This window comes from Patagioenas fasciata, chromosome 1, assembly GCF_037038585.1.
Source record: "Patagioenas fasciata isolate bPatFas1 chromosome 1, bPatFas1.hap1, whole genome shotgun sequence".
Taxonomy (NCBI): domain Eukaryota; kingdom Metazoa; phylum Chordata; class Aves; order Columbiformes; family Columbidae; genus Patagioenas; species Patagioenas fasciata.
Window position 1 is genome coordinate 91,780,021 of NC_092520.1, and position 24,113 is coordinate 91,804,133.

A 24,113-nucleotide genomic window follows, 5' to 3' on the forward strand; every position below is an offset into this window, starting at 1 on the left:
AAGTATGAAAACAAAGTTGACCTATGCAACATCCTACAAGCACTTCCTTTCAATCAGATTTGGGCTTTCTGACCCAGTTACATGTTCTACACTGAAAATAAAAAATATATAGCACCAATAATCTAAATATTTTCATCTAATACTGAATGTTTTGATTAAAATATAGTTATTTTACATAAAAGCCAACTGTTGCAACTTTCACCTGTACAAATCAATTCACAAAATGACAAAATTTTCCATTTAAATATGTGCTAGGATGCAAATACGTACCAAATCATCTGAAACATAGAAATGCTAATTAGTTTTCCTAAATGATGCCTCAGTAACTCCAGAAGTATGGAAACTAAACTTCTTAACAGGTATTTAATTAGCAAGAGCTATCACTCACTGGATGTCCAGTAGGGCAAACCCAAGACTTTGCTATCACACGTGCTACCATAGAAATTAAAATGTACTGAAGTGAAACAAAGAACATTTATAAAGGGATTTGTTGCCAGCGAAATCCCTTGTTAAAATTATGCAAAGGGCTGTGGTACACATGCAGAACGGTCTTGACTATTGCTGTAAAGCTAGTCTACCTTAGGAAGCAGAAAGCCTTCAGATTCTAAGTAACAACTTTTTGCAATTTCCAGAACTGTGGACCAAATCTTTGCAGATCCATTATGCCATTCAAAGAGGTCATAGTCCTCCCAGGCAAGAGTTACTGCCTCTGCCAACCTCCTGGGAAGATTCACAGAATCATTCTCACCATACTTTTTGTACTTTTCAAAGAGTGCTAGGCTAGCACTGTGATCTTTGTTAAACCATGTGATTTTGTTGGAAATGCCTGGAAAGCAATGAGCAGAACATCTTCCTAGTAGATCTGAAAGGACAGTGAATTCTGGTAGAATCCTAGGAAAGGCAGGAGGACAGGTTAAAGCCTCTTCCACCAGCACAGCTGCTCTTGGTATTGACTGGAGTTGTTGTTTCCCTGCAGCTTCTTAAGTGTTTTAAGATACTGTTTAATGGGAAGGCGTAGTCCAGAAGATGACACTTAGTCAAAACAGTAATAAAGACAGGAAGGTGAAATTGCTGTTTGCCTGTGCATCACAGTCCCTTCAAATTGGCTTCAGATGAATATAACATTACATCAAAATACATTCCAAAATTGTTTCTACCACAACCTGTATTTGATCTTTCCTCTCTAACATAAAGACACCTTTTTCAGATGACAAATTACTGTTTGAAGAAATTTAATTCTTTTATTATTGTACATTTATACATGTACATAAGGCAGGAAAACACTTATATTACACTTATTTTGTAGCATCCCGTCACAAAAAAAAAAAAAAAAAGGAATAAAGGAATATAGTAATTTATTTTGAAATATTCTCCTTCCCTAATTAATGTTTTAACTCTGCATAAACATTATCTGGGGGTGTGAAAAAAATCACACATTGGTAGTTTATTACTGGTGGCAGCAAACACAGAATTAAAACAAACAAACAACAAAAAACCCCACACCACCAAAAAAACCAAACCAACAACTCTGGTTGTAAGCATACAGAAGAATGTTACCCTCCTTAATAATTATGTACATACAGCAGGTGCTCATCAGTTGTATTTGTCAGCATGTTTCTTGTCTGGGTGTCTAAGTTTCCACGGGCACCATATCAGCTTAAAATGGCTTGCAAAATTATTATATCCCATCTGCTACTGTGGACAGATAATAGCATATCTGCCTTTTTCTTTCCCCCTCCCATCAAGAACACAGTGTGGAAGAGTTTTCTTTTTAAGAAGAGGTGGAATGTGAATAGCTGATAGAGGAGTGTTGCTAAGCATGCCAATGAAAACCAGGATGCCTGCTGCACACAGGTTTTTACATCTCCTGCTTTATGTAGCTCCACAGAAAGCTCAGCTTAGGGTGGGCATAAGTGCCTCTTCCTGTTCGCACCTGCTCTCTTCTCAGCTTTACCATAACATTGAAGTCAAAGGATGTGCATGAAGCTTCAGCTCTCTCCACTCAGGGCTCATTATTTTCCCAGACAACAGAACATTCTCCTTTACTCATCAGAGGCGACAGGAGTAAAGACAGCGTCCCACTCATTTTGTTATGACTCACCAGAGAGGAACAGCGAGAGAGAACATCCTCCTGCTCAGTCAATGAAATCTTTACAGGTAAGATATCTCACTAGACAGTCTTATTTAAAGGAATAAATATCCTGCCTATTTTATATGTCAAATGAGAAAAAAATGACATCCTCCTACTAAATTCTAATCAAATCAGCAGTGAAGCTGCTGACATTTAAAACTAAGTGCTCTTACAAGGCCTGGAGAAGCAAGTTGGCAGGATCCCCTCAGACTTCAGCATCTTGGGTTAACTCAATACTAGGAGTGAGTCAATAAAAGAGATATTGAATATACAAAGACAAGCAAAATATTTCTTAGATGTTTCAGTCACCGTAATGTTAGCTAATCTGCATTACAAGCATCACATAGAACACTGCCAGCAGAAGCAACGCTTGGGCTGTTTCCAGGTTAAGAGTGAATGATTATGCAATAGCCACCACTGCAAACACTCCTTCCATGCTCTTCCTTTCTTCAATCCTATTTTATTGACTTGAATAACAGATTCAGCACATGTACAACATGCACTGAAAAAAAATCGCACACCATAGAAGTTGTATAGCATTTCATACATAGGCCTAACTAAACCCTCTGAATCATCTTGCAATGCTTCATCGAATGTAAAGGGGATGAAGGTTAATGCTGTTATCCTTCCCTTAGCAAAATGACAGATGTACTTCCTTTAAGATGACATTTAAAGGATCAGCAAGCTTTCATGCCTTTCTCTTAGCCCATTTCAAATCCAAATTTCTATATATGGATACCCCAGAAGATGCAGTTCACTAAGGCTCTCAGAACTGAACCACATGAATCACTTTTAATGGTATTTCACTAGGTTGTGCCTATACGATACATCCTGCATACAGGTAAGAACCATGATTGGGTATAATGCTGGATACATTATTTTATCTTCAAGATTTATTAAAATATTCTGAAAAATATCAACAGTTTGAGATCAGTATTTTCAATTTTTGTGAAGTCTAAAAAACATTAACACCATCAGGAAAATATGTGACTCTTCAACAGTTCGAAGTGATGCTATTCTGGATTTAAACTGACATATACTTGATCTGGCCATTTTTCTATCTATTCAGACAGATTTTACAAACATCTGGAGATTCTTCCTAAGGGCCAGTATTTCATTAACTGTCCCTTTTAGATTTGTAGCAATATCTGGAAGTTCGTAAGGCTACAGACTAGAATATTCTGACTGGTTTCTGTGGCATGACCAGAGAGCTGAAGAAGGAGTATTTTGCAAATCTTCCCCAAGCACTAACAATTGTACTCCTTTAAATCTGTATTAAAAAGAATAGATGCTAGAAGCAAACAGCGAGGAGAAAGAGAAGGAAAAAAAATCTTGAGCTAAGGAACTGTAGTGCTTTTTTTTGCTGTCAGTTTAAGGGTATGATCGTAATTTTTCAACCATTAACAAAAGAATCATGTTTCAGTACCTAAAGAGTTTAGGTGCAAAAAGGGAAATTAAGCAAAATGCCACAGCTAAATATGTATTGGGAAAATATATTCATTTACCAGATACAAAAAGAGCAAGCAGTTTACTGGTTAAGGTTACTGAAAACAATATTTAGAGTAACTACTTCTAGGTAAGCATGAATGTTTACTACGTTGTAACCTACCAATCAGAATACCAAGGACAAACCTTTACAGGTTAATAACATGCTATTACTAAGTACAGAGCCCAAGAGGAGAGAGCCTTTCAAACTTCCTTCGAGTTCTACTCCCTCTGTTTGGTAACAACGTGAGGCATATAAGAGAGCAGGAACTTTGATATAGCTTTTAGAGAAGAAAGTTTATCCAGGTTCCCACAGCGTATCGTAGCATGAAAAGTATCTAATCTACTGTCCTTTTTGAACATAACTTCCAGGAATAAATTCTTTTTAATAGATTGCTCCTTAAGTAGCTTAAGCATGTTTAGTAATTACTAAATACATGATAAAATAAAGTTTTCCACAAGTTTTCAAAGCATTTTTTCCTGTTTTACAGATTCCACTAAACCTGTTCACCAGCTTTATGGCTCCACACTTATTCCCAACCGAATCCACACTACACAGCGCCTTTCAAATACTGCTGACAAAGTCAACAAGATTACTTTGCTATGTAGCAAGAAGAAATTGTATCAGAAAAAAAACAAACAAAACCAGTTCTCAAAACCAGGAGAAAAGCACTTCTTTTCAGGTGGATGGTCGTACAATTACAGCTATAATGTCAGCCACACTGCATGTCCCATTGCCAGGCCTCTAACAGTTAATGCCAGCTTGTTCAAGTCACACATTGAAGGTGCAGATGAAGCTGTATGCTAGAGAGCACTTGTTCTTACAGCCTGTCCTCTACAGATGACTCTATAGCTTGACTTCTAAATACCTTACACAGGACACATGGACAGGCAGGTGCCTCAGAAAGGGACCACATCACTGCCAAGGAGCACTCTCACATACAGGGCAGCCAATTACAAATACCAGAGAAAGGAAATACATCTCAAGTTCCACTCTTCTTTGGAACTCACACTTCTACCTCTGAGTCCTGTTAAAGAATGCACTCCCCATTCAGCCTACTCCAGTCTCAAAGCCAGAGCATCCTTCTGAGGGACAGGTCTCTGAGCGCTCTCAGGCTTCAGGCAGGGAATCAAATCTCTCTGATCAGGTGCTTAGAATAGCTAGGCTAGAAAACTACAAACAGGCACCAGAATGAATTAATCAAAATGTTATTGATTAAAAAAAAGAATACTTCCTTGGTATGAAAGCTTTCTGTAAAAGAGTCAAAAACAAGCTTAGAAACCCTCTGCAACCAGGTGCTCAGACTTTCTGAAGAATAAAAACCAAACTACATTTTAAAACCCTATCTATAGGATTCATGGATCTCTTCTGCACTTCTCATTTTAGTGTCCTCCTTCAACTACGACTTTAAAAAAGGGGTGTGGGGAGAAAAAGAATTTAAAAGAAACATTTAATGCATTTATCACTGAAAAAAATGTAAAAATAACTTTGCAATGCAAGACGCCTTGCTCAAAATATTACTCATTTTATTACAAGAAAAACCAATACAGAGTCCAAGACAGGTTAAAAATACAGGAACAAAATAAAGCTAAAAACCAAAAAGCCACCAAAAATCATGATACAAAATTAGATGAAAAACAAATTAGGATGATATACCATTCAAGAATATAGAAATTTTTATTATGAAATACAACATAGACAATTAGCTTTTCAATGAGTTATCATGTATTCAAAAGGAGGTTGTTCAGAACTAGAGAAATAAGCAGATGTTGTTGGAAGCTATTAGAAGAAAATTTAGTATACATGAAAATATACATGCATGATATAATTAAATGTGTAAAATTCTCTCGCAACAGACGAACATATGAAAATGTCTTTTTTTCCTCATTTAAATCAGAAGCCTCTCCATTAGCAAATAAGAAAACAGAATAGTTGCTTCTTTATATTCCATAAATAAACAGCCTATACAATGCCAAGTCTGCTAACTTTTTACATTGTAGTTATCAAAACATATCGACTTACAGAGGACAGCCACAGCTCCGGATTCAAACATGAGACATTCTTCTCTGTTTCTGGTTTCCACTATCACACTGAATGGAAGTGGATCCAGCTTGTGATAGACACGGTATCCTTTACTGAAAGCCATTTTGCCTTTATCTGTGGCAGTCCTGTTCAACACAAGACAATGTTAGTGAAACCTTCTTGTGCTTCCAGATACCTTCTACAAAGCAGGTCTGATTTGCATCCTTTCCCAAGGATTTTACATGTTAAACAATACGAAAAAAAAAGACCTGCTAGCTCTTCCTAACTCATGAGACTTACTTTATCTCACGTTCCAAAACAAATATAGGGATTATCTAATGAAGACATAACGTTTCAAAAACACAGTTACCCAGAGAAACATCTTTCGAAATAAAGGATTTATTGAAACGTTTCTCAGAGAGAAGAATTTATTTCGCAATACTTAATAAATAGGATGAAAAAAACAATGAAAACAACATTTTCTAGTGGCACCTATCTTAATCATAAACGAATACCAAACGCGGAGCAACAGAAGCCTGGGCAGGCTTCAATTTTCAGATCTACTTTACTGATTCTGACCTTGTACAAAAGGACAGCATATTTTAAACGCCAAAGCTGTTAAGACGTTTTAAAAGATCATACTGAAACATTAACCTGTTTTTTTTTTTAAAAGAAAGTAGCTTTTTGTTTGGATGTAAGCCCTCCCCTGCAGTAGCTGACAACTGAAACATTGCAGTATTGTACTAGTGAAACTGCCTGTAAGCCACAGAGATAAGATCTTCTTTTAAAACAATAAATAACCCCAAACAATAAGAAACTATAAACAAACAAGAGGGCAGCCAAATTTTAAGGGCTTAAGCTCAGGACGCAAGATTCTTGAAATCCAGGAGCAGGGTTTTCTGCCCTGTCCCCTCCCTTCGGCTCCGTGTCGGCACCTCTAGGGCGGACACGGACCTTAAGCCGCCGGTACGAAACACGCCGGTCCCTACCCTCCAGCTCAACCCCGGCGGGCGCAGCAGCAGCACCGCCCGGGGAGCAGCGGCGCCTGGCCGGCCCTTCGTCCGCAGCCCGTCTCCCCTCCCGGGCAGGAGGGAAAGGGGCTGCCAAACAGCCTCCCAACCGCCCGGCCGAGGGTCCGCCCCGGAGCCCGCACCGGGCCAGCAGACCCCCACTACCACCTGCCGCCCGGGGCAGGCTCGCACCGCCGCCCGCCACAGCCCGCGGCGGCCGGTGCCCACGGCGCTGACAGAGCCTCCATCTTGTCTGGCGCCAGCGGCGCCCCCGCGGCCCGAGTCCCGCAACGGCGACAGCCGGGCCGGCTCCGCCGCGCACTGACAGGCGCCGGGCGCGCCGCGGTGGTGGTGCCGCCGCCCTCCGCCTCCCCTTCCCCTTTCCCTCCCGACCGCAGTGGTACCAGCGCCTCCCTCACCGGCCGCGCCACCTGCCACCAACAGCCGCCCGCTCCGCTCCGTGCCGCGGGAGCCGGCGGAACCTCACTTCCGCTCCGGCGCCGCCGTCCCTTCCGCATTGCGCCTCCCGCCGCCGGAAGTCGGTAGAGGGCGTGAGTGAACGGCAGCACCGACCGCGGCGGACGGAGGCGGGGGCTGGGGGTGCGGAGCTGGCGCGAGGGTGGCCGTTAGGGTGGCTACCGGCCGCCCCGCGGAGAGAAGGAGGGCGGTTGGTCGGCGGGAGAAGGGGCGGCGGTGCGGACGGGGAGGTGTTGGCCCGCGGGAGCAGCGGCACCGGGCCAGGTTGAGGCTTTGCCAGAGCTGCGTTCCTGTGAACGTTTAACGAAAGAATGTTATTTATACAACTGATCTGGCACCTGACCCCAGCAGGGGGGGAAGGACTGAGAGACATCACACTATGAATCCTTACTTTAAAACGAAGCCTCTTCGAACTAATCCCAGAATGCAAACTGATTCCTGTATTTAAAAAGCTAGGCTAGGGGGCAGGGTAGCCAGAGAGCCGGGAATCCATACTTTAAATCGATAAGGGGAAGGGCATTGTTAGAATTAGATGAATGAGATATGCAAACTGAGGCAGGTGTCAGGTCGTCTGTAAACCCTGTGGTACCAACCAGTGGGGAACAGGGGGGGAATTTGTGGCCGGTATTTGGGGGGGATATAACCAGGGGCTTTTTGCGCTATTGCGTGTGCCTGCCACTAGGTAGAACACTCGATCTTGCAAAATAGTTAGTAAAATACGCTTTGCTGAGAGATCCTGCCTGGGCCTATTATATTGGCAAGGTAATAGTTTCCTAGAGTTGCCGGCACCCTGCGGGGGAGAGGAAGGGTGGTTTGTTGGTGGGAGAAGGGACGGGGGTGCAGGCGGGGAGGTGTTGGCCCACGGGAGCAGTGGCACCAGGCCAGGTGAAGGCTTTGACAGAGCTAGGTTCCTGTGAGTGGCGTCCCTCAGATAGGCCCTGTACGGGGCTGTGAGCGTTGGGCAATGCCTGCTGTTGGGGTGGAGTTCAGCCTGAGAAAACCTGGCCCCTGAGGGAAAAGAAGAGAGCCCTTAGAAGAAGGATCTGTTCTCTCTGACACGCTCATCATTTCTCTCCGGCAACCAATGACAGAACCCAGGGGAATGGCAAGAAGATGTGCCAGGAGAGGTTTAGGTTGGACATGAGGAAAAGGTTCTTCCCCCAGAGAGTGGTGGAGCACTGGAACAGGCTCCCCAGGGAGGTGTCACGGCCCCAAGCCTTACAGTGTTCAGGAAGAGACTGGACAATGCCCTCAGACACACGGTGTGAACTGTGGGGTTGTCATATGCAGGGACAGAAGTTGGACTCAATGATCATTGTGGGTGCCTTCCAACTCAGGACATGCTATGATTCTAATTTTGCTTTTGGTGTTGTCTTATGGCAGTGCCAGATTGCAGGCTTCAAAGTTGAAAGATGTGCTGTGGATGCACTGTGACGCTATGTTAAAACGCTGTCAGCCTCAGTCCCAGTTGTGTATTTATTGCAGGTGCAGCACGGAGAAAAATCCCAGGGCTAAGCTTACAAATAGCAGTGCATGCTGAAAAACCTCGCTGTGCGGTCTGTGAGGGGCATAGGAGCTGTCAGCACAGATGCTCACCTGAGTGCCACGGGTCGGATGGGAGTGCTGAATCACAGCTAAAGCCTGCCTCTTCCTGATAGGCTTCAGAAGTTTTAGGGACAGACTATAAGCATTTGTTTGGAAATTTCCATTCAGCTCGTCCATGGAGGAGGAGTATTGCTTCACAGGAGCTTTACTGTATTGTGTTGGTAAGACATTGCAAACTGCGGAGGAGAGCACAGAAGGCAGGTTTGAGAGCTACGTGCTAAAATGAAGAGAGAAGTGGGATTTGCCGCACTTCAGATACTGCTGGGGCCAGGATGGCAGTTTGAGTGGAGAGCTGAAGTAAAAAAAAAAAAAAAAACCAAAATGTGAAAAACTCTGTAAAAATTCCCTTCACTGAGACTATAATTTGAACTAAAGAATGTGCATAAGGGCAAACAAGAGAAGTATAGCTACCTCCTGAGAAAAGAGCTGGGCCATGTTTGATTGTAGATTGTAGCATTTCTTCCCACTACCTTCTCGTCAAAGGTCAATTCCCATTGTGAAGGGTAAAAAATAAAAATGGAAAGACCTTTTTGTTTCTTATAACCTTTATATTGAAACACAAAATATTATGTTTGGTATGTATTACCTGAAGAACTCTGGTCTATTCTAAAGAAATAGTAAATTGCATACATAATATTTTGATATTTAAATATGGACTTGTTCCACATACCTACCATTGGCTATGTACGAGTTGAGTGGAGTACACTGGTGGGAGAGAACACAGAGCAAATACTTGTGATATAAAATACAGCATAAGTAGTCTTTGTGTATTTTTAGCTGGCCAACTTCCTTCAAGCTTTGTAATGACCGCTGTGAAAATGTTCTATAGATAAATAAAAGTACAATATTTTAAAAGTCTATTTAAAGGTAAGTTTCATGGATTCTTAAATTAAAATGCATACTTGCTAATAGCTTACAACAGCTTATACTGTTTCCCACTTGCTTGTGGTAGATGTTCATATGTAATTGAACTTTCTCTAGCATATTATCAAAAAGAAACACATGAAACTTTTTTGCTGTTGAGAATGTGAAGATAAAAGAATGACAATGGCTGCTGTGGAAGCCAAGTAAGAGTGTCCTGGTTTTAACCATGCATAAAGATCACTAACAGGGACAGCAATTTAAAGATTGTTTTATAAGATACATCCAAGGCTAAAATACTATATACTTGCAGCATAAAACAATTGATGTATCAAGTTCATTAACCTTTTCTTTTCAGCAGATAAAATAGATTCAGATGGCATGTGTGCTTGTTTTCTTACGAAAATATATATTTTGCTTCAGGGTAATATAATTTTTTTCTGATAGCTAATCATTATTATGCAGTTGGAAATGGACTACTCCATTATTTGCTTAGTGACTTTTCAAAACATCAGAGAAGTGCATCAGTTGAATATATAATCACAGAATAATCAAATCACAGAATAGTTTGGGTCAGAAGGGACCTTAAAGATCATCTAGTTCCAACCCCCCTGCCATGGGCAGGAGCACCTTCCACTAGACCTGGTTGTTCCAAGTCCCATCCAGCCTGGCCTTGAACACTTCCAGAGATGGGGCATCCCCAGCTTGTCTGGGCAGCCTGTTCCAATGTCTCCTCACCCTCATAGTAAAAAATTTCTTCCTTATATCTAACCTAAATCCACCTTGTTTAAGTTTAAAACTGTTACCCTTTGTCCTGTCACTACATGCGTTTGTCAAAAGTCCATCCCCCTCTTTCCAGTAGGCCCCCTTTAGGTACTGGAAGGCCACTCTAAGGTCTCCCTGGAGCCTTCTCTTCTCTGGGCGGAAGAATCCCAACTCTCAGCCTTTCCTCATAGGAGAGGTGCTCCAGCCCTCCAAAACGGGAGGTCCCTATTTTTGTGTCCCTCTTCTGTTCTGACTCCAACAGGGCCATGTCCTTCTTACGGTGGAGGCCTCAGAGCTGAATACAGGTGGAGTCCCACTAGAGTGGAGCAGAGGGGTAGAATTGTCTCCCTCAACCTGCTGGCCATGTTTCTTTTGATGCAGCCCTGGATACAACTGGCTTTCTGGGCTGCAAACACACGTTGCTGGCTCATGTCCAAATTTTCATCCACCAGTATCAGTTTACATCAGCTGAGAATGTAAAAAGTGTATTGCTATCCAATAGTGGGACCTTTGATAAAGCTATTATTAACTTCAGAAAACACTACTGTTGATACATTAATGGACAATGAGAATGAATATTTTATTCCAGCTATTTGCCAGTGTAGTATAATGCATAGTATGGCAAAGCATATTACAAACAAAGTTTAATTTGTTCTTCAGTTTTGTGTAATAAAAGGTTTTGGTAATTTTTATCCATCTGACAACTGAATTTCAGAATCACGAGCCTGAAATATATGGAAATGTTGAGCCATACCTCAGAGCTTGTGGAGTGGGGAGGAGCTAGAAGACTCATGAATGAAGAAGTGAAGTTGAGCCTGGGATACAGGGGCTGGGGGGGGAAGGTGGTGTGTTATCGTGGTTTATCACTATCCAAATTTATTTTAATTGGCAATAAATTAAATTATTTTTCCCCAAGTTGGGTCTGTTTTGCCCATGACAGCAATTGTTAAGTGATACTCTAGTCTTTCTCTTGACCCACAAGTTTTATTTCTTCCTGTTTTCTCACCCTGTCCTGTTGAGGATGGGAATGAGAGAGCAGCTGCGTGGACATCTGACTGCAGCCCAAAGTTAACCCACCACAACTTCACTGAGCTTCAGCACAGAGCCCATTTAAAGCTGCTTTGCTGCCTGAAAGCAGAGTTGGCATCTTGGCAACCTAGGCAACCTTGAGTGTCAAAAAGATGGGGAAGCTTAGGGCAGTGCTGTGTCTGTCTTACCTGTGACAGACAGTATTGGGATGCCTGAAAAGCAAAGAGGAAGGTTTCTGGGCCTGCAGATCCTGGCAGCAGCAGCTCAGGGCTGCCAGACATTGGCACATGCACTGCTGGCAGTGAGGCCACCCAATATTTTACCCATTCCACTAAGTCTTCAACATTTTCTCAGGGCCATCTGTGGTGCAGTACCTCACTAAATTGGCACACCAATAGCACATAGACAAAGGTTTTGAAATGATATGTAGTTTGCATATCCTTCCTAACACTCACTTTAGGTTTTACTCCTGAAATCTCTTGTTGCTCATTAGAACTTTAAAACTGGTTTGCTCTATCCTGCAGATGCAGGTTCTCTGAACTGCTAGCTCTTTGAGGTAGTAACCATGAGTGTGCATTATAATTTTAGTATCTTTAGTTCAATAAATGTCTTATCCAGACTTGAGCTTTTGGGTAAAATGGCAAAAGGTAATTTAAGTAAAATACAATGGTTTTGAGCCACATGTCCCCAGGGTGTATGAGGCCCATAGCCACGCAACCTACATCCCACTTCATGTTTTCTGTTAGCTAGGTCTGACAAAAGTCTTAAGACAGAGAAGTAGCAAATACTCAAGAATATGTATGGAATCCAGGCTATGAAAATTTGGGCTTAAACATTTAAGAAAAAATCTACATCAAATCTCGGAGATACATCTGTGCTTTACTCCAGGTCTCTGCTCTATGAAAATATTTAACTGTGCACATAAAGCACAAAAGTAATGTGAGTGGAGTCAGTATGACAGTTCACTCATTTGAACAAAACCGTATGCTTCAGTCACTGTTTGGAGCAGAACCTGAAATTGCAGGCCATTGTATTAAGTTTGTCTCTATGCTATTATCCTATCCCTATTCATTTATTTCTGCATATTTAGGGCAAGAGTTTTAGTTATACACAGAAATAAAGTACTCTTGGACTAAAAATCCTACGTTATTTCACAGAATCACAGAATGCTAGGGATTGGAAGTGACCTCGACAGATCATCTAGTCCAATCCCCCTGCCAGAGCAGGAACACCTAGATGAGGCTACACAGGAAGGTGTCCAGGCACGTTTTGAATGTCTCCAGAGTAGGAGACTCCACAACCCCCCTCGGCAGCCTGTTCCAGTGCTCTGTCACCCTCACTGAGAAGTTCTTCTCAAATTTAAATGGAATCTCCTGGCTCCATCCTCGTGACACTCACCCTTTATATATTTATAAACATTAATGAGGTCACCCCTCAGTCTCCTCTTCTCCAAACTAAAGAGACCCAGCTCCCTCAGCCTTTCCTCATAAGGGAGATGCTCCACTCCCTTAATCATCTTTGTTGCTCTGGGCTGGACTCTCTCCAGCAGTTCCCTGTCCTTCTGGAACTGAGGGGCCCAGAACTGGGCACAATATTCCAGGTGTGGTCTCACCAGGGTAGAGTAGAGGGGAAGGAGAACCTCTCTCGACTACTAACCACCCCCCTTCTAATACACCCGAGGATGCCATTGGCCTTCCTGGCCACAAGGACACAGTGCTGGCTCATGGTCATCCTGCTGTGCACCAGGACCACCAGGTCCCTTTCCCCTACACTGCTCTCTAATAGGTCATTCCCCAACTTATACTGGAACCTGGGGTTGTTCCTACCCAGATGCAAGACACTTTCCCTTGTTATATTTCATTAAATTTTACCCTGCCCAACTCTCCAGCCTGTCCAGGTCCCGCTGGATGGCAGCACAGCCTTCTGGTGTGTCAGCCACTCCTCCCAGCTTGGTGTCATCAGCAAACTTGCTGATAGTACACTCTATTCCCTCGTCCAAATCGTTGATGAATATATTGAATAATATAGGCGTCAGTACTGACCCTTGAGGCACTCCACTAGATATAGGCCTCCAACTACACTCTGCCACATTGACCACGACTCTCTGGCTTCTTCCCTTCAACCAGTTCACAGTCCACCTCACAACCCAATCATCCAGACCGCATTCCCTCAGTTTAGCTTCAAGGGTGCTGTGGGACACTGTGTCAAATGCCTTACTCAAGTCAAGGTAGACCACATCCACCGCTCTGCCATCATTCATCCATCTTGTTATGTCCTCATAAAAGTCAATGAGGTTGGTCAAGCACGACTCCCCCTTGGTGAAGCCATGTTGACTGCCCCTAATGATCCTCTTATCCCTGATATGCCTTGAGATGGCACCAAGGATAAGTCGTTCCATCAGTTTCCCAGGGATGGAGGTGAGGCTGACCAGTCTATAGTTACCTGGGTGCTCCTTCTTACCCTTTTTGAAGACTGGAGTGACATTTGCTTTCCTCCAGTCCTCAGGCACCTCTCCCATTTCCCAAGACTTGGCAAAGATGATAGAGAGTGGTCCAGCAATGACCTCAGCCAGCTCCCTCAGCACCCACGGGTGCATCCCATCCGGACCCATGGATTTAATGGATGTCCAGATTGCCTAACTGCTCCCTAACCCAGTCCTCATCAACCAAGGCAAACTCCTCCATTGTCCTGACTTCCTCTGGGGCCTCAGCAGTACAGGGCTCCTCAGGACAGCCTCCGGCAGACTAGACAGAGACAAAGAAGGTGTTCAGTAACTCTGCCTTCTCTGTATCTTCTGTCACCAGGGCACCCACCTTGTTCATCACTGGGCCTACATTGCCTCTGGTGTTAGTTTTATCTGCCACATATCAGTAAAAGCTCTTCCTGTTGTCCTTGACCCCTCTCACCAGCTGTAATTCTAAGGAGGCCTTAGCTTTCCTAGTTGCCTCCCTACATCCTCTGACAACAGCCTTATATTCTTCCCAAGTGGCCAGCCCCTCCTTCCATGATCTGTAAACTCTCCTCTTCTGCTTGAGCATACCCAGCAATTCCCTGTTTAACCACGCAGGTCTCCTGGCTCCCTTCCTTGACTTCCTACATGTCGGGATGCTCTGATCTTATGCCCAGTAGAAACAGTCCTTGAACACTAACCAACTATCTTGGGCCCTTTTACCTTCAAGCAGCCTTGCCCATGGGATTTCCCCTAGCAATTGCCTGAAAAGGCCAAAGTTTGCCTTGCTGAAGTCCAGGGTTGCAATTCTGCTTGCTATCCTGTTCCTGCCACATGAGATCCTGAACTCCACCATTTCATGGTCGCTGCAACCAAAGTAGCCCTTATTTCATGGTGCAGATTGACTAATTCAACTAACAATTGTAAAACTACTGAAGTTTTATGTTTATGCCCCACATGCAGGGCAAAACGGCTCAGCTCTGGTCCATCCTGTTGGTTGTGTGCAAGTTTCTCAAAAAAAAAAAAAAGCACCAAAAAAACAGCCGTCCTCCTCCTTGAAAGAACCATTTTTGAAGCCTCCTCAGAGCTCTCTTTTCTGGACACACTGCTATTGACTCTGGCAGGAATGGTTTGTTTGTGACTTCACAAGTAAAGCTAATGGGCAGATCACAGGTATTGTTATTTCCTTTTAGAGCATTGATCACAGAACAGTTAATTTTCACTGGGCAACTAATAAGCCTGAGATGACATAGATACTGCTTTAAAGCACCACCATGGGTAAGAGGACAGTTCGGCTTCTTAAGACAAATATCACAAAGTCATTCTACCAAAGCTGTACACCACATCAAAACTGCAGGTGTATATCCCCTCCCCCAGTATATATATTTAGGATTCTTTCTAAAAAAAATGGGTTTTTTTGTAGAGTAACTTATGGAGAACTGAAAGCAGAACCACCAGTTAGCAAACTTTTGCAGAAAATTAGATGTATCTGAAAGGAGGAGAAAGAGGAATCTTGGGCCTTCCTGTATCTGCACGATTTTTCTTCAGACTCCTCCATTTCACATGTCAGATTTCATTTTGTTTTCCTTTATAGCAAAGGACAAGGTTTTCTCTTTGCTATTCATGTTCCTTAGGGTAAAGGTAATTCTGTAATAACTGTAATACATAACTGTATAATAAAATAATTATAATAATTACACCGTAATAATTCTGTAATATATTATCCTGTTCATAAAAATGTCAGACTGACAATTTTCTGTGCAATTTTTTTCTTACGTGTTCTACATCTTTCCTTTTCCTAAACAACAGTAACTACTAAGAAGGTTATTAGACTTTCTCATGAGTCCCTGTGGAGTTCTGGGCAGAAATAAGATTGCCATGTCATTTAGTGACTTAGTACCTTCTCACGTGGGATTTCATCATCATCTAAGACATCAGCCTCCTAACATGTTGTAATTATTTGTTAATTTTGATAGTGAACAGTGGGATACACATGGTAAACTGTGGGACAATAATGTTAATGTCCTCCATTATACCTCAGTCAAGCAACTGTTGTGCAACATGGTTTAAAGATCATTGCATGAAGTATGACTGCTTTACTACTAGCATTAATTTGCATCAATAAATGAGATACAGGTGAAGTGGAAGTGGTGAAAGTGGTCATTTTGTTTATAAATAAAATTGGGTAGCACTATTTACATAGAGTCTTTAAATGCCTGTACAATTCTAACCATTTATTACATATGAAAGGTGACACATTGCTCCAAATGAGAAGTTAGATTACACCCATAAATTTACTTCATTGCAGGTTTCTGCAAGCTACTGTTTTCCAAATGTGACGTTGTATGGGAATAGGAAGGAGAAACTCCTTGAGTGCACAAGGGCTTAGACATCATAGCCATGGGGTATCTTTGTTGTAGAGGGAGGACAGGCCAAGTGCAATATGAATAGCTGGTCTTCCACAGCAGTTAATTAGGAAAATGTCTACAGGCTCTCTTGAAAAAAGATTCTCTGTAGCTGTAATTTATAATGAGGTTACAAGGAAGATACTATCTTCATTCCCTCCCTGACAGTCCTAGTCACAATCCAAATTGGAGCAAAATGCCTGGATTTTTAATGATGAATGTCTTGAACTTTGCTGCTCCACTAGTCTGGAGCTCCATTAGTAGTGTGCACACCTGCTGAAACCACAGTTGCAAACCTGCATTTAAGTTTTGTAGTTTAAATACACATATATACATAATGTTAGAAGAAAAGCCAAGTTGGAGGTGATAGCTGAAGGCTTGAATTTACAGCTTTTCTCCTCCCTGAACTACAGCCAGGGAGTGAGTGGGGAAATGACTCATCACAAGTATTTTTCCCAGTGAGGCAGTAGAGTATGTGAATAAACACCATTTTCAACCCAAATCCGGTTCCTGTTGTTTTAATAGCCCAGCCCAGCACACCCGTGCAGAGCAAGGCTGAAGAGGGCTTGCAGAGCAGGTGGGTCACTGCTGAGCACCTTCTGGAAACGGGCCACCTTTTCCAAGAGGCACCTGGCCCCAAAAGATAATAGTTGACTCCAACCCTCTTCCTGCCCTCTTCAGCATTATTACACCCAGTGTTTGAAAAATTTCGTATTTGAACAGCCAAACTCTGACACCTCCTGGTCAAGTGCTTTCCTTGTTTCCTTGGAATCTGGCTTCAGCATCAGATGGCAGTCAAAATTCTGGATGCAGAAAAAACAGTAAAAAGCTTTGGATTTTAGGTTGTTACTCAGTGATTCTGAACAAATTTGACAGTGCACAATGCAGATTTATCTTAATATATTCAGAGAGGACAAGCTCCTAAATTTTTGCAACTCTTTGAGTAATGTCAGTTGAATTCCATTGTCTAAATTATCCAAATAGAAATTAAGTATGTTTTTCATCCCTGCAGTAACATTAGTTGCTTACCTTCATTTGCAAACAGTAACACTAACTATCCAGTTGGACAACCGACCTAAGTTAGCAGCACCGCTCTTAGAACTACTCGAACATGTTTTATTTTGTCCACAGAATATACCACCCCCTCCACCCACATGTATAATCACAGGTGTAAGGGTAGCAGCTGTTCTGAATACTGGCAGTAGTTTTGTTGCACCATAAAAGCCTCTGTTAAGGCTTTACCTGAAGCCAGGAAGTTAACCTTCACTGAGCTTTCTGCTGCAGTGGCTGCACTAGAAAGAGTAGCCAAGCTAGACCATGCAAAAGGTGTCTGATCTGGGCATCCTCACCCATGGAGACCCTGCAAGTAGAAGGGAGGCATGTGTTAAGATGCAGAAAAGTCTCTGTGCAGTATTGGTCCTCCTAAAAAAAAATAAAAATCTAATTTTGCATATTTTTGTTGATTATCCCACTTCTTCCCTCAACCAAACATGCTACAACTTTGAATCTCTCTGATGTTACTTGAGTATAAACAAATACTCTCTTAGAAACAAAAGCAGCATGGATTATTTGTGTCCTCTTCAGTCTAACAAAATACTGAAATCAGTAAAATCTTAAGCACAGAAAATGCCAAATCTGTCACTATTGAAAATAAACCATGTAACTACCAGCATGATAATATTTTGAGATATCTTAACTACCCTTTATGTCATTATATGAAGTCCAGTATTTATCCCATTGCTTTTTCAAAGTAACAACATTTTTTATTCACTCCAAAAATCCTCCTTCTAAGGACTTTTTTCTGACATATTGAAATAGAATAGGCCAGCACACGCATCTTCTCCTCTACCACCTTCTCAAAGAAACAAAGCTTACCAAGTTGCTCCTTGACAGACGAGTTTATTGAAACGATTTTTAAAAGCAGGTATTTCTGAATGTAGTCCATCAATCCCAACAGTTCAGAAAAACAATGGTTCAGTGTCCAAATGAAGTGTGCAAGTTACAAATTGTACATTTTTAATATAATCATTTATACCACAACATGAGCATAGAATACAATGATTTCTTATTCAGTATGCCAATTTATTGCTACAGATCCCCCCAAATGTAGGGCACACCTGGAAATAGCTCTTAATCCAAGGCCATTACAGCTAATCCCATGCCTTGGACTGCAAGATCAAATCGCTAGTGTTTTGCTGTAAATGACCAGATATTTAAGTTGTTTTCTTTTTAATTCACATCTAAATTAAATGTCTTGTTTTGCAAGACTATTCTTAGATGGTATTTAGTGGAAAGTGTAACATTTTGATATTTAATGCAATATAAATACTTCAAATCATAGGATATACAATTTTCTCCGCCTTCATTTTGTTTGACATCTTTAGCCATGCCAATCAGAAGAAACAGGTTCCACATACTGAAAAACAATAAAACCAACAAAACAAACCAAAAAAACCCAAACCACAAACGGTGAGCAAAAGGAATGAGGGCCCAGAGGTCATGGCTAAACTATTACTCCTACAAATTGAAAGGTGTTTGGGGTCTAGGAAGTGCTGTCATGTATACTTGTGCAATAATCACAAGCTCTTATTGTATGCCTGTACCAAAAAAAAAGCAGTACTGATCTGGGTTTTCCTTTATTTCTAAGAACAGTCTTAAGAATTCCATATTCTGAACGCAAATAATGTTTTAGCTATTGCAATGAGTGCAACACAACTGCTTTTTAAAGGCCAGGTTCCATTTGAAAGTGTCTCTATTCTAGCTCAAATGATTTTCACATTTTTGAATGTTTTGCCAGCCCTTTTGACCAATACTATGATCATTTTGTTCTCAAAATAAGTATTTTTTTAGCAAACAAAAAGCTTGAAAAGCTTATTGAACAGTACAAGATCTCTATATCCAGTGTGACAGCAACATGGTGGTATAAATATATGCATACATTGCATTACACATAATATAATATACACATTCCAGTTAACCATGGAACAATTAACAGGAGTAGATGATGACTAATCATGGGTACAAAGCATTTTTGTAAACAAGATTTTGAGAAACTTTAAGGAAAATCTGATTTCTGGAAAGATGACAATCTTGGGATTCCATTTTTGTTTTCAAATAAGTCCATTTTTTTTTCTTTAAGGATGCTGTATATAAGAATGCACTTTGTATTAAAACAAAGATCAATACTTTACAGTTTAAGAAACTTTACATATGTACATAAATTACACATCAGGAATGGTTTTAAAGCTCAAAATGAGTTGTCAGAAAAGTCTATTTTCCTTCTATTAAAATCTTTAACTCTTTTACATTGTGATCATTCGCAACTGTCACAGCATGATCAAGTGCTCGGATACTTGCTAGAAGCTTTATGATCTGCTTTATGTGCTCCCTGAAAAAGAGGAAGGAGAGATCAATACAGGAATGGAACAATCATGTACAAATATTAGGATTGACTGAAGACTACATTATGAATCCATAGAGCAAATAATTTTCAGCTAACTTATTGTCTCCTCCACTTGCTTAGTCTGATGACATAAGGTTGTTATCAGCTTTGTACTGAAAGTGAAAAATTTACATTGGGAGTAGGAATTAGTCATACAGTGTGGTTTAATACTAGAGACAGTACAAGCTCAAGGAAAAGACTTGGATTACTTATGGTACTGTGCAATGAGTCATAGCTTTCTTGGTAACTAAGGTGCAAGCAAAAAAAGTCAAGGCAGCAAGTATGCTTCAATGCATGCCTTAAAAAGGTACGAACTTCCCGTCAACAAACTGCATTACAATTCAGGTCAGTCCAGGGAGCTTAGAGTGAACAAACTGCTAGGAGGACTGTTCTTCTTTGGCTGTCAAGAACCATTTTGGTATCTTGGTATGGGGATGGACATGAAATTTAGACAAGTCTCACCAAAAAATACTAGAAGTTCAAAATCTATCTTAAAAATGCACCTAGCTGACGTGTGAAAAAGCATCCAATGTTTGGAAAACTAGCACCAGACATAGGTAAAGATACACTTCCCTCTTGGCAGAGGTTTATGCATTTTTGTTTCAAATAACTGTACCAGGTTTTATATGAAAAGACATGACATTCTTCAGTTATAAAAAGTAATATTTCTCCTGCAGTCTTATTATATCTGCTTAATGGTGACAATGGCAACAGATTTGTTGAATGCTGGGAAAAAGAAGGACAGAAGAAAGAAATTAAATTAAAATCCTCTATGAAAAAATAGATTAAAAAAATGGATGTTTCTCTTCCAATACAAAGTTTTTACCAAGTTCTCATTTCAGCTGGCAAAGAAAGTTCTTTCAAATTTACGAAGAGGCTACCAAAATTAGTCTCTACTGTATTCTCTCTCACCTCCCTTCATTTCAATTCCTGTATCACACTAGGTTAGGCATTTTGGTTTTACAAAGGAAGGAGCAAAAAGTCTATTTTCAATTTGAATCACAGGGAAATTTAAATTGGTATGTGACACTGTGGATACAAAGTTCTGAGGCATAATCTAAGCATGGATGAAAAGTTGTTTGAGCACAACTCAGTGTGGCACAAAGCTCAGTGTTTTCTGAAAATGAGACAATTCATATGCCACAGCCAAAAGTGACTCTAAAGATGGCAAAGTGTCTAATAAACAACACGGTAATTGTAAAAAAACCTGATACCAGAAAAACCCCAAAACTTCCTAACCAAGATTTTTGTGATACGGTTTAAAGGTAATTTCTGTCTCTTTGCTTCAGTGCTATGCATAAAATAAAAAAGGGAAAAGACTCTAATCCCCCAGAGATCTTCAATAATTGAAGAGTAACTCAACAACAGCTCAAGCAAGTTCATATATCTAGAATGACTAATGCAGGTAGCAAGGGTTTGTCTTTTCAAGTTTCAATTGAACCATTAACCTTGAAACCTCTCCTTTTCATGCAACAGAAAAAGTCTTCCAGCCTTGTTGTATTCCTGTGTATCTGCCTAACAATTTTGGTTTTAAGTTTATTATTACTTAAAACAATACACCCATAGCATTTCAGGTGACTTAGCAGCAACATTTACACATCTAATCCAAAATTTAATTATGCTGGTTATCAGATACAAGTAAAGTGAGTCCTTCATCTAGGGGAAAACAGGTTCAGCTAGCTGGCTGTGTAAATAAAGCCAGAACTTTTGTACTCTACAGAAGCACAACTTGTAATTTAGAAGCCGTGATACAGGAATCCGCATCACAGTTCATAAGGTGGAACAGTCCAAAACCAGTAACTACAAAATTTGCCAGAAACTTGCCAGAATCAGGGACACTATGCATTACAAATGCTTCAAGATTTCCAGCAGTTGCTGTTTTCAGGCACCTTAAAAATCTCCCCATCTACCATACCATGATATTTTAAAAGTTTGAGTTCACAATTGTTTCAAAAGACATGGAGCAGTATGAAGCTATTTACCCATGTTTGCATGCATCAGCAAAATAACACAAAGCACAAGAACTGCAGTGCAAGAATTGCATTAATGCAAAATAAGTTACCTTGCATTTCTCTTCTCTACATCAGAGCAACCAATGCTGTTTCTATAAATTGTATCAGCCAGATGGACAAGGTATCTACAGAAGTTTTCCAACTGAGAAATAGTCTTGTCTCCTTTTAGATTAATGAACCACTGCTTAGGAAAGCAAGCAATTACCTAGATATAACAGGAAAAACAAAATTAAACAAAATGTAACAAAATTTTAAAGCTATCTAACATGATGTGCAAAGTCTGCCAGGTAAGACTGCAGTTCCAAGGTCCAACTGAGTGAAGCTGGAGAGGCACTGGGAAGGGAGAGATCCAGAATTCAAGAAGTAAAACACTGGAACTTGCACCATACCTAAACCATCTACAGGTATGAGCCAGAGAAGCTTCTTTTAGTCTGCGTACTAAGAAAAAAAAAAAAAAAATCTATATTTTTCACTGGCATTATGATATCGATATATCAAAGCCAGTATTTTATAGGTAACCTCAAGTTTTAACTACGTTTTTCCTTAACTCACAAATTTCAAGTGATTGTAAACCTTGTTTGATTTTACTTACACTTTGAGCTTTCTTAATGCTGTCCTCTCCATACTCCGAGTTTTGAAAAGCCATAAGAATGTATCTATTTAGCAGACCATCTATTGACAATTCCTGAAGAGTTTTGTTTGAAAGGATTCCATACCACTGGAGAAAGTTTCCTAATAACTGAAAATACAACACAGGGAAACTAAGTATTTTAAAATGTACTGAAAGGAGAAAGTTGATCAAACACTCTAGAGCCTCTTCAAATGCAACAGCACAGCCAAGATAAGCAGCGGAAATATGCCTTCTGTTCATTTCAAAACTATTCAGAATCAATAAAGGACCAGCTAAGAGTGTTATGAATTTTCACACAACCACCCCCAATCACAGCTTTGCTCATATTTTGCACAAGAAATCAGAAAAAAAGAAGTTTTAAGTCATCTAGTTCTCAAAATTTGATGTCCATGTCAAGTGAGGCCTGGCCTTGCCATAGGGAGACAAATTCACAGCCCCTTTGTCAATCAAATCCCCAGCTACGCTGTCAGGATACCCTGATTCCCAAGGCACAGTGACACAAGAGACAGAGAAGGTGTCACAGGGGGTGCTGGCTAAGCCACCTGTACAGCTGCTATTCCCCACTGGTGTATGGTCTGTGAATTGCTCCAGCCTCCTACAAATGAACGTTGCCAGCAGTTTACTGTTGAGGCAGATCACCAGGAAACAGCAGATGAGCGCTTGCCTCCCAGATTCTATTTCTGCTAGTCTGTGATGCTATAACTGACTTGCCAGCGCAAGAGAAATGTATTTTTAATGCCTCCCTAAAATAAAACTGCGGTAACAGCACGAATAGTTCTCAGCTGCCCAGGCTCCGATAGACATTACCAGAAGCAGGCAATTTCACTCTTAAAAGAGACACAAGACCTAAACAAGGAATCTTTTAATCCTTGAAACAACATTTTAATAAATGATATTTGTGCGGTTTATGTTCTAGACAGCATTTAAGGAGTCAACTTTTATTTCCAAGTGAAAGAATTTAGTGCCAAATATTTTATGAAAATGAAGTGATTGCAAACCTATCCAGAATACAATCTTCCTCGCTGCTGCAGTTTACATAGAAAATTCAGATAAGAGTTCTGTTAGCTTGATTGTGGAGATCAGCAGTTTAATTGACAGGGATCTCATACTTTATTTTCCTGTTCAGTTGGGAGTTAGTTTCCTTCACAGCCTTATATTGGAAATACACTACATCAGTCATAGCTTCCTACATACCTCTGCAAACTCTACACTGCACATTCCGCACACAGAGACTTTCTGTCACACTCTTTATCATTTCAATGAAACTAAGGTTACAAATGCTCTCACACTTTTTCAAATAGCAGTGAGTTTTCTGAACAGAGCCAAGTTATTTTCATGAAGATTCTCACACTATATGTTAAAAACAAAACAAAGCCCCAAATCCAAAAATTCCCCCAACAACAAACTAAACCAAGCTCTCTCATTTGCACATAAGGGAAATAAATGCACCATATTTTATTCTGTCAAGGACAATGACATTAAAAAGAAGTGGGTTGAGTATGCTAAGTAAACCCAAAACACTCAAGTTAAAATGATGGTGCTTTCACTTGGCAATCTTTTGAAGAGGGCACAGTGCATTATCAAAGACTAAGAATCCTAATTTAGAGTTCTTTCAACTAAAGTAAAAGCAGTTTCCATCTACCATTTTCCACAAATTTGAAGAGGTTTTTATTGCTACACTAGACCAAAGATTCAATGGATATATTTCCTGACTTACCTTGACAGAGGACCAAAACTGACGTTGGAAAAACAAATATGGACCAGAGTTCTTGTTTTCTAAGACACTGG

The 24,113-nt window shown here is 40.8% G+C and overlaps 2 protein-coding genes across 25 annotated transcripts in view; both read right to left on the reverse strand.

Annotated features, from left to right (window-relative positions):
• The window catches only part of SYNJ1 (synaptojanin 1), a 63,715-nt gene extending 56,498 nt beyond the window's left edge, over nt 1-7,217 (reverse strand). For 19 of the 23 annotated variants that reach the window (XM_065862573.2, XM_065862564.2, XM_065862571.2 and 16 more), the window contains exons 1-2: nt 7,069-7,193; nt 5,640-5,785 (exon numbers count right to left, since the gene is read on the reverse strand). In XM_065862573.2, coding sequence (XP_065718645.1) covers nt 5,640-5,763 — 124 coding nt within the window. In that variant the 5' untranslated portion in view covers nt 5,764-5,785; nt 7,069-7,193. Of the gene's footprint in view, nt 1-5,639; nt 5,786-7,053 lie in introns of all 23 variants that reach the window. The other 4 variants (XM_065862572.2, XM_065862561.2, XM_065862560.2 and 1 more) reach the window with 2 other exon arrangements.
• A 10,906-nt stretch (nt 7,218-18,123) lies between these two features.
• The window catches only part of PAXBP1 (PAX3 and PAX7 binding protein 1), a 28,149-nt gene continuing 22,159 nt past the window's right edge, over nt 18,124-24,113 (reverse strand). The window contains exons 15-18 of one of the 2 annotated variants that reach the window (XM_065862558.2): nt 24,043-24,109; nt 22,287-22,433; nt 21,745-21,899; nt 18,124-19,628 (exon numbers count right to left, since the gene is read on the reverse strand). In XM_065862558.2, coding sequence (XP_065718630.1) covers nt 19,511-19,628; nt 21,745-21,899; nt 22,287-22,433; nt 24,043-24,109 — 487 coding nt within the window. In that variant the 3' untranslated portion in view covers nt 18,124-19,510. The other variant, XM_071810576.1, reaches the window with a different exon arrangement.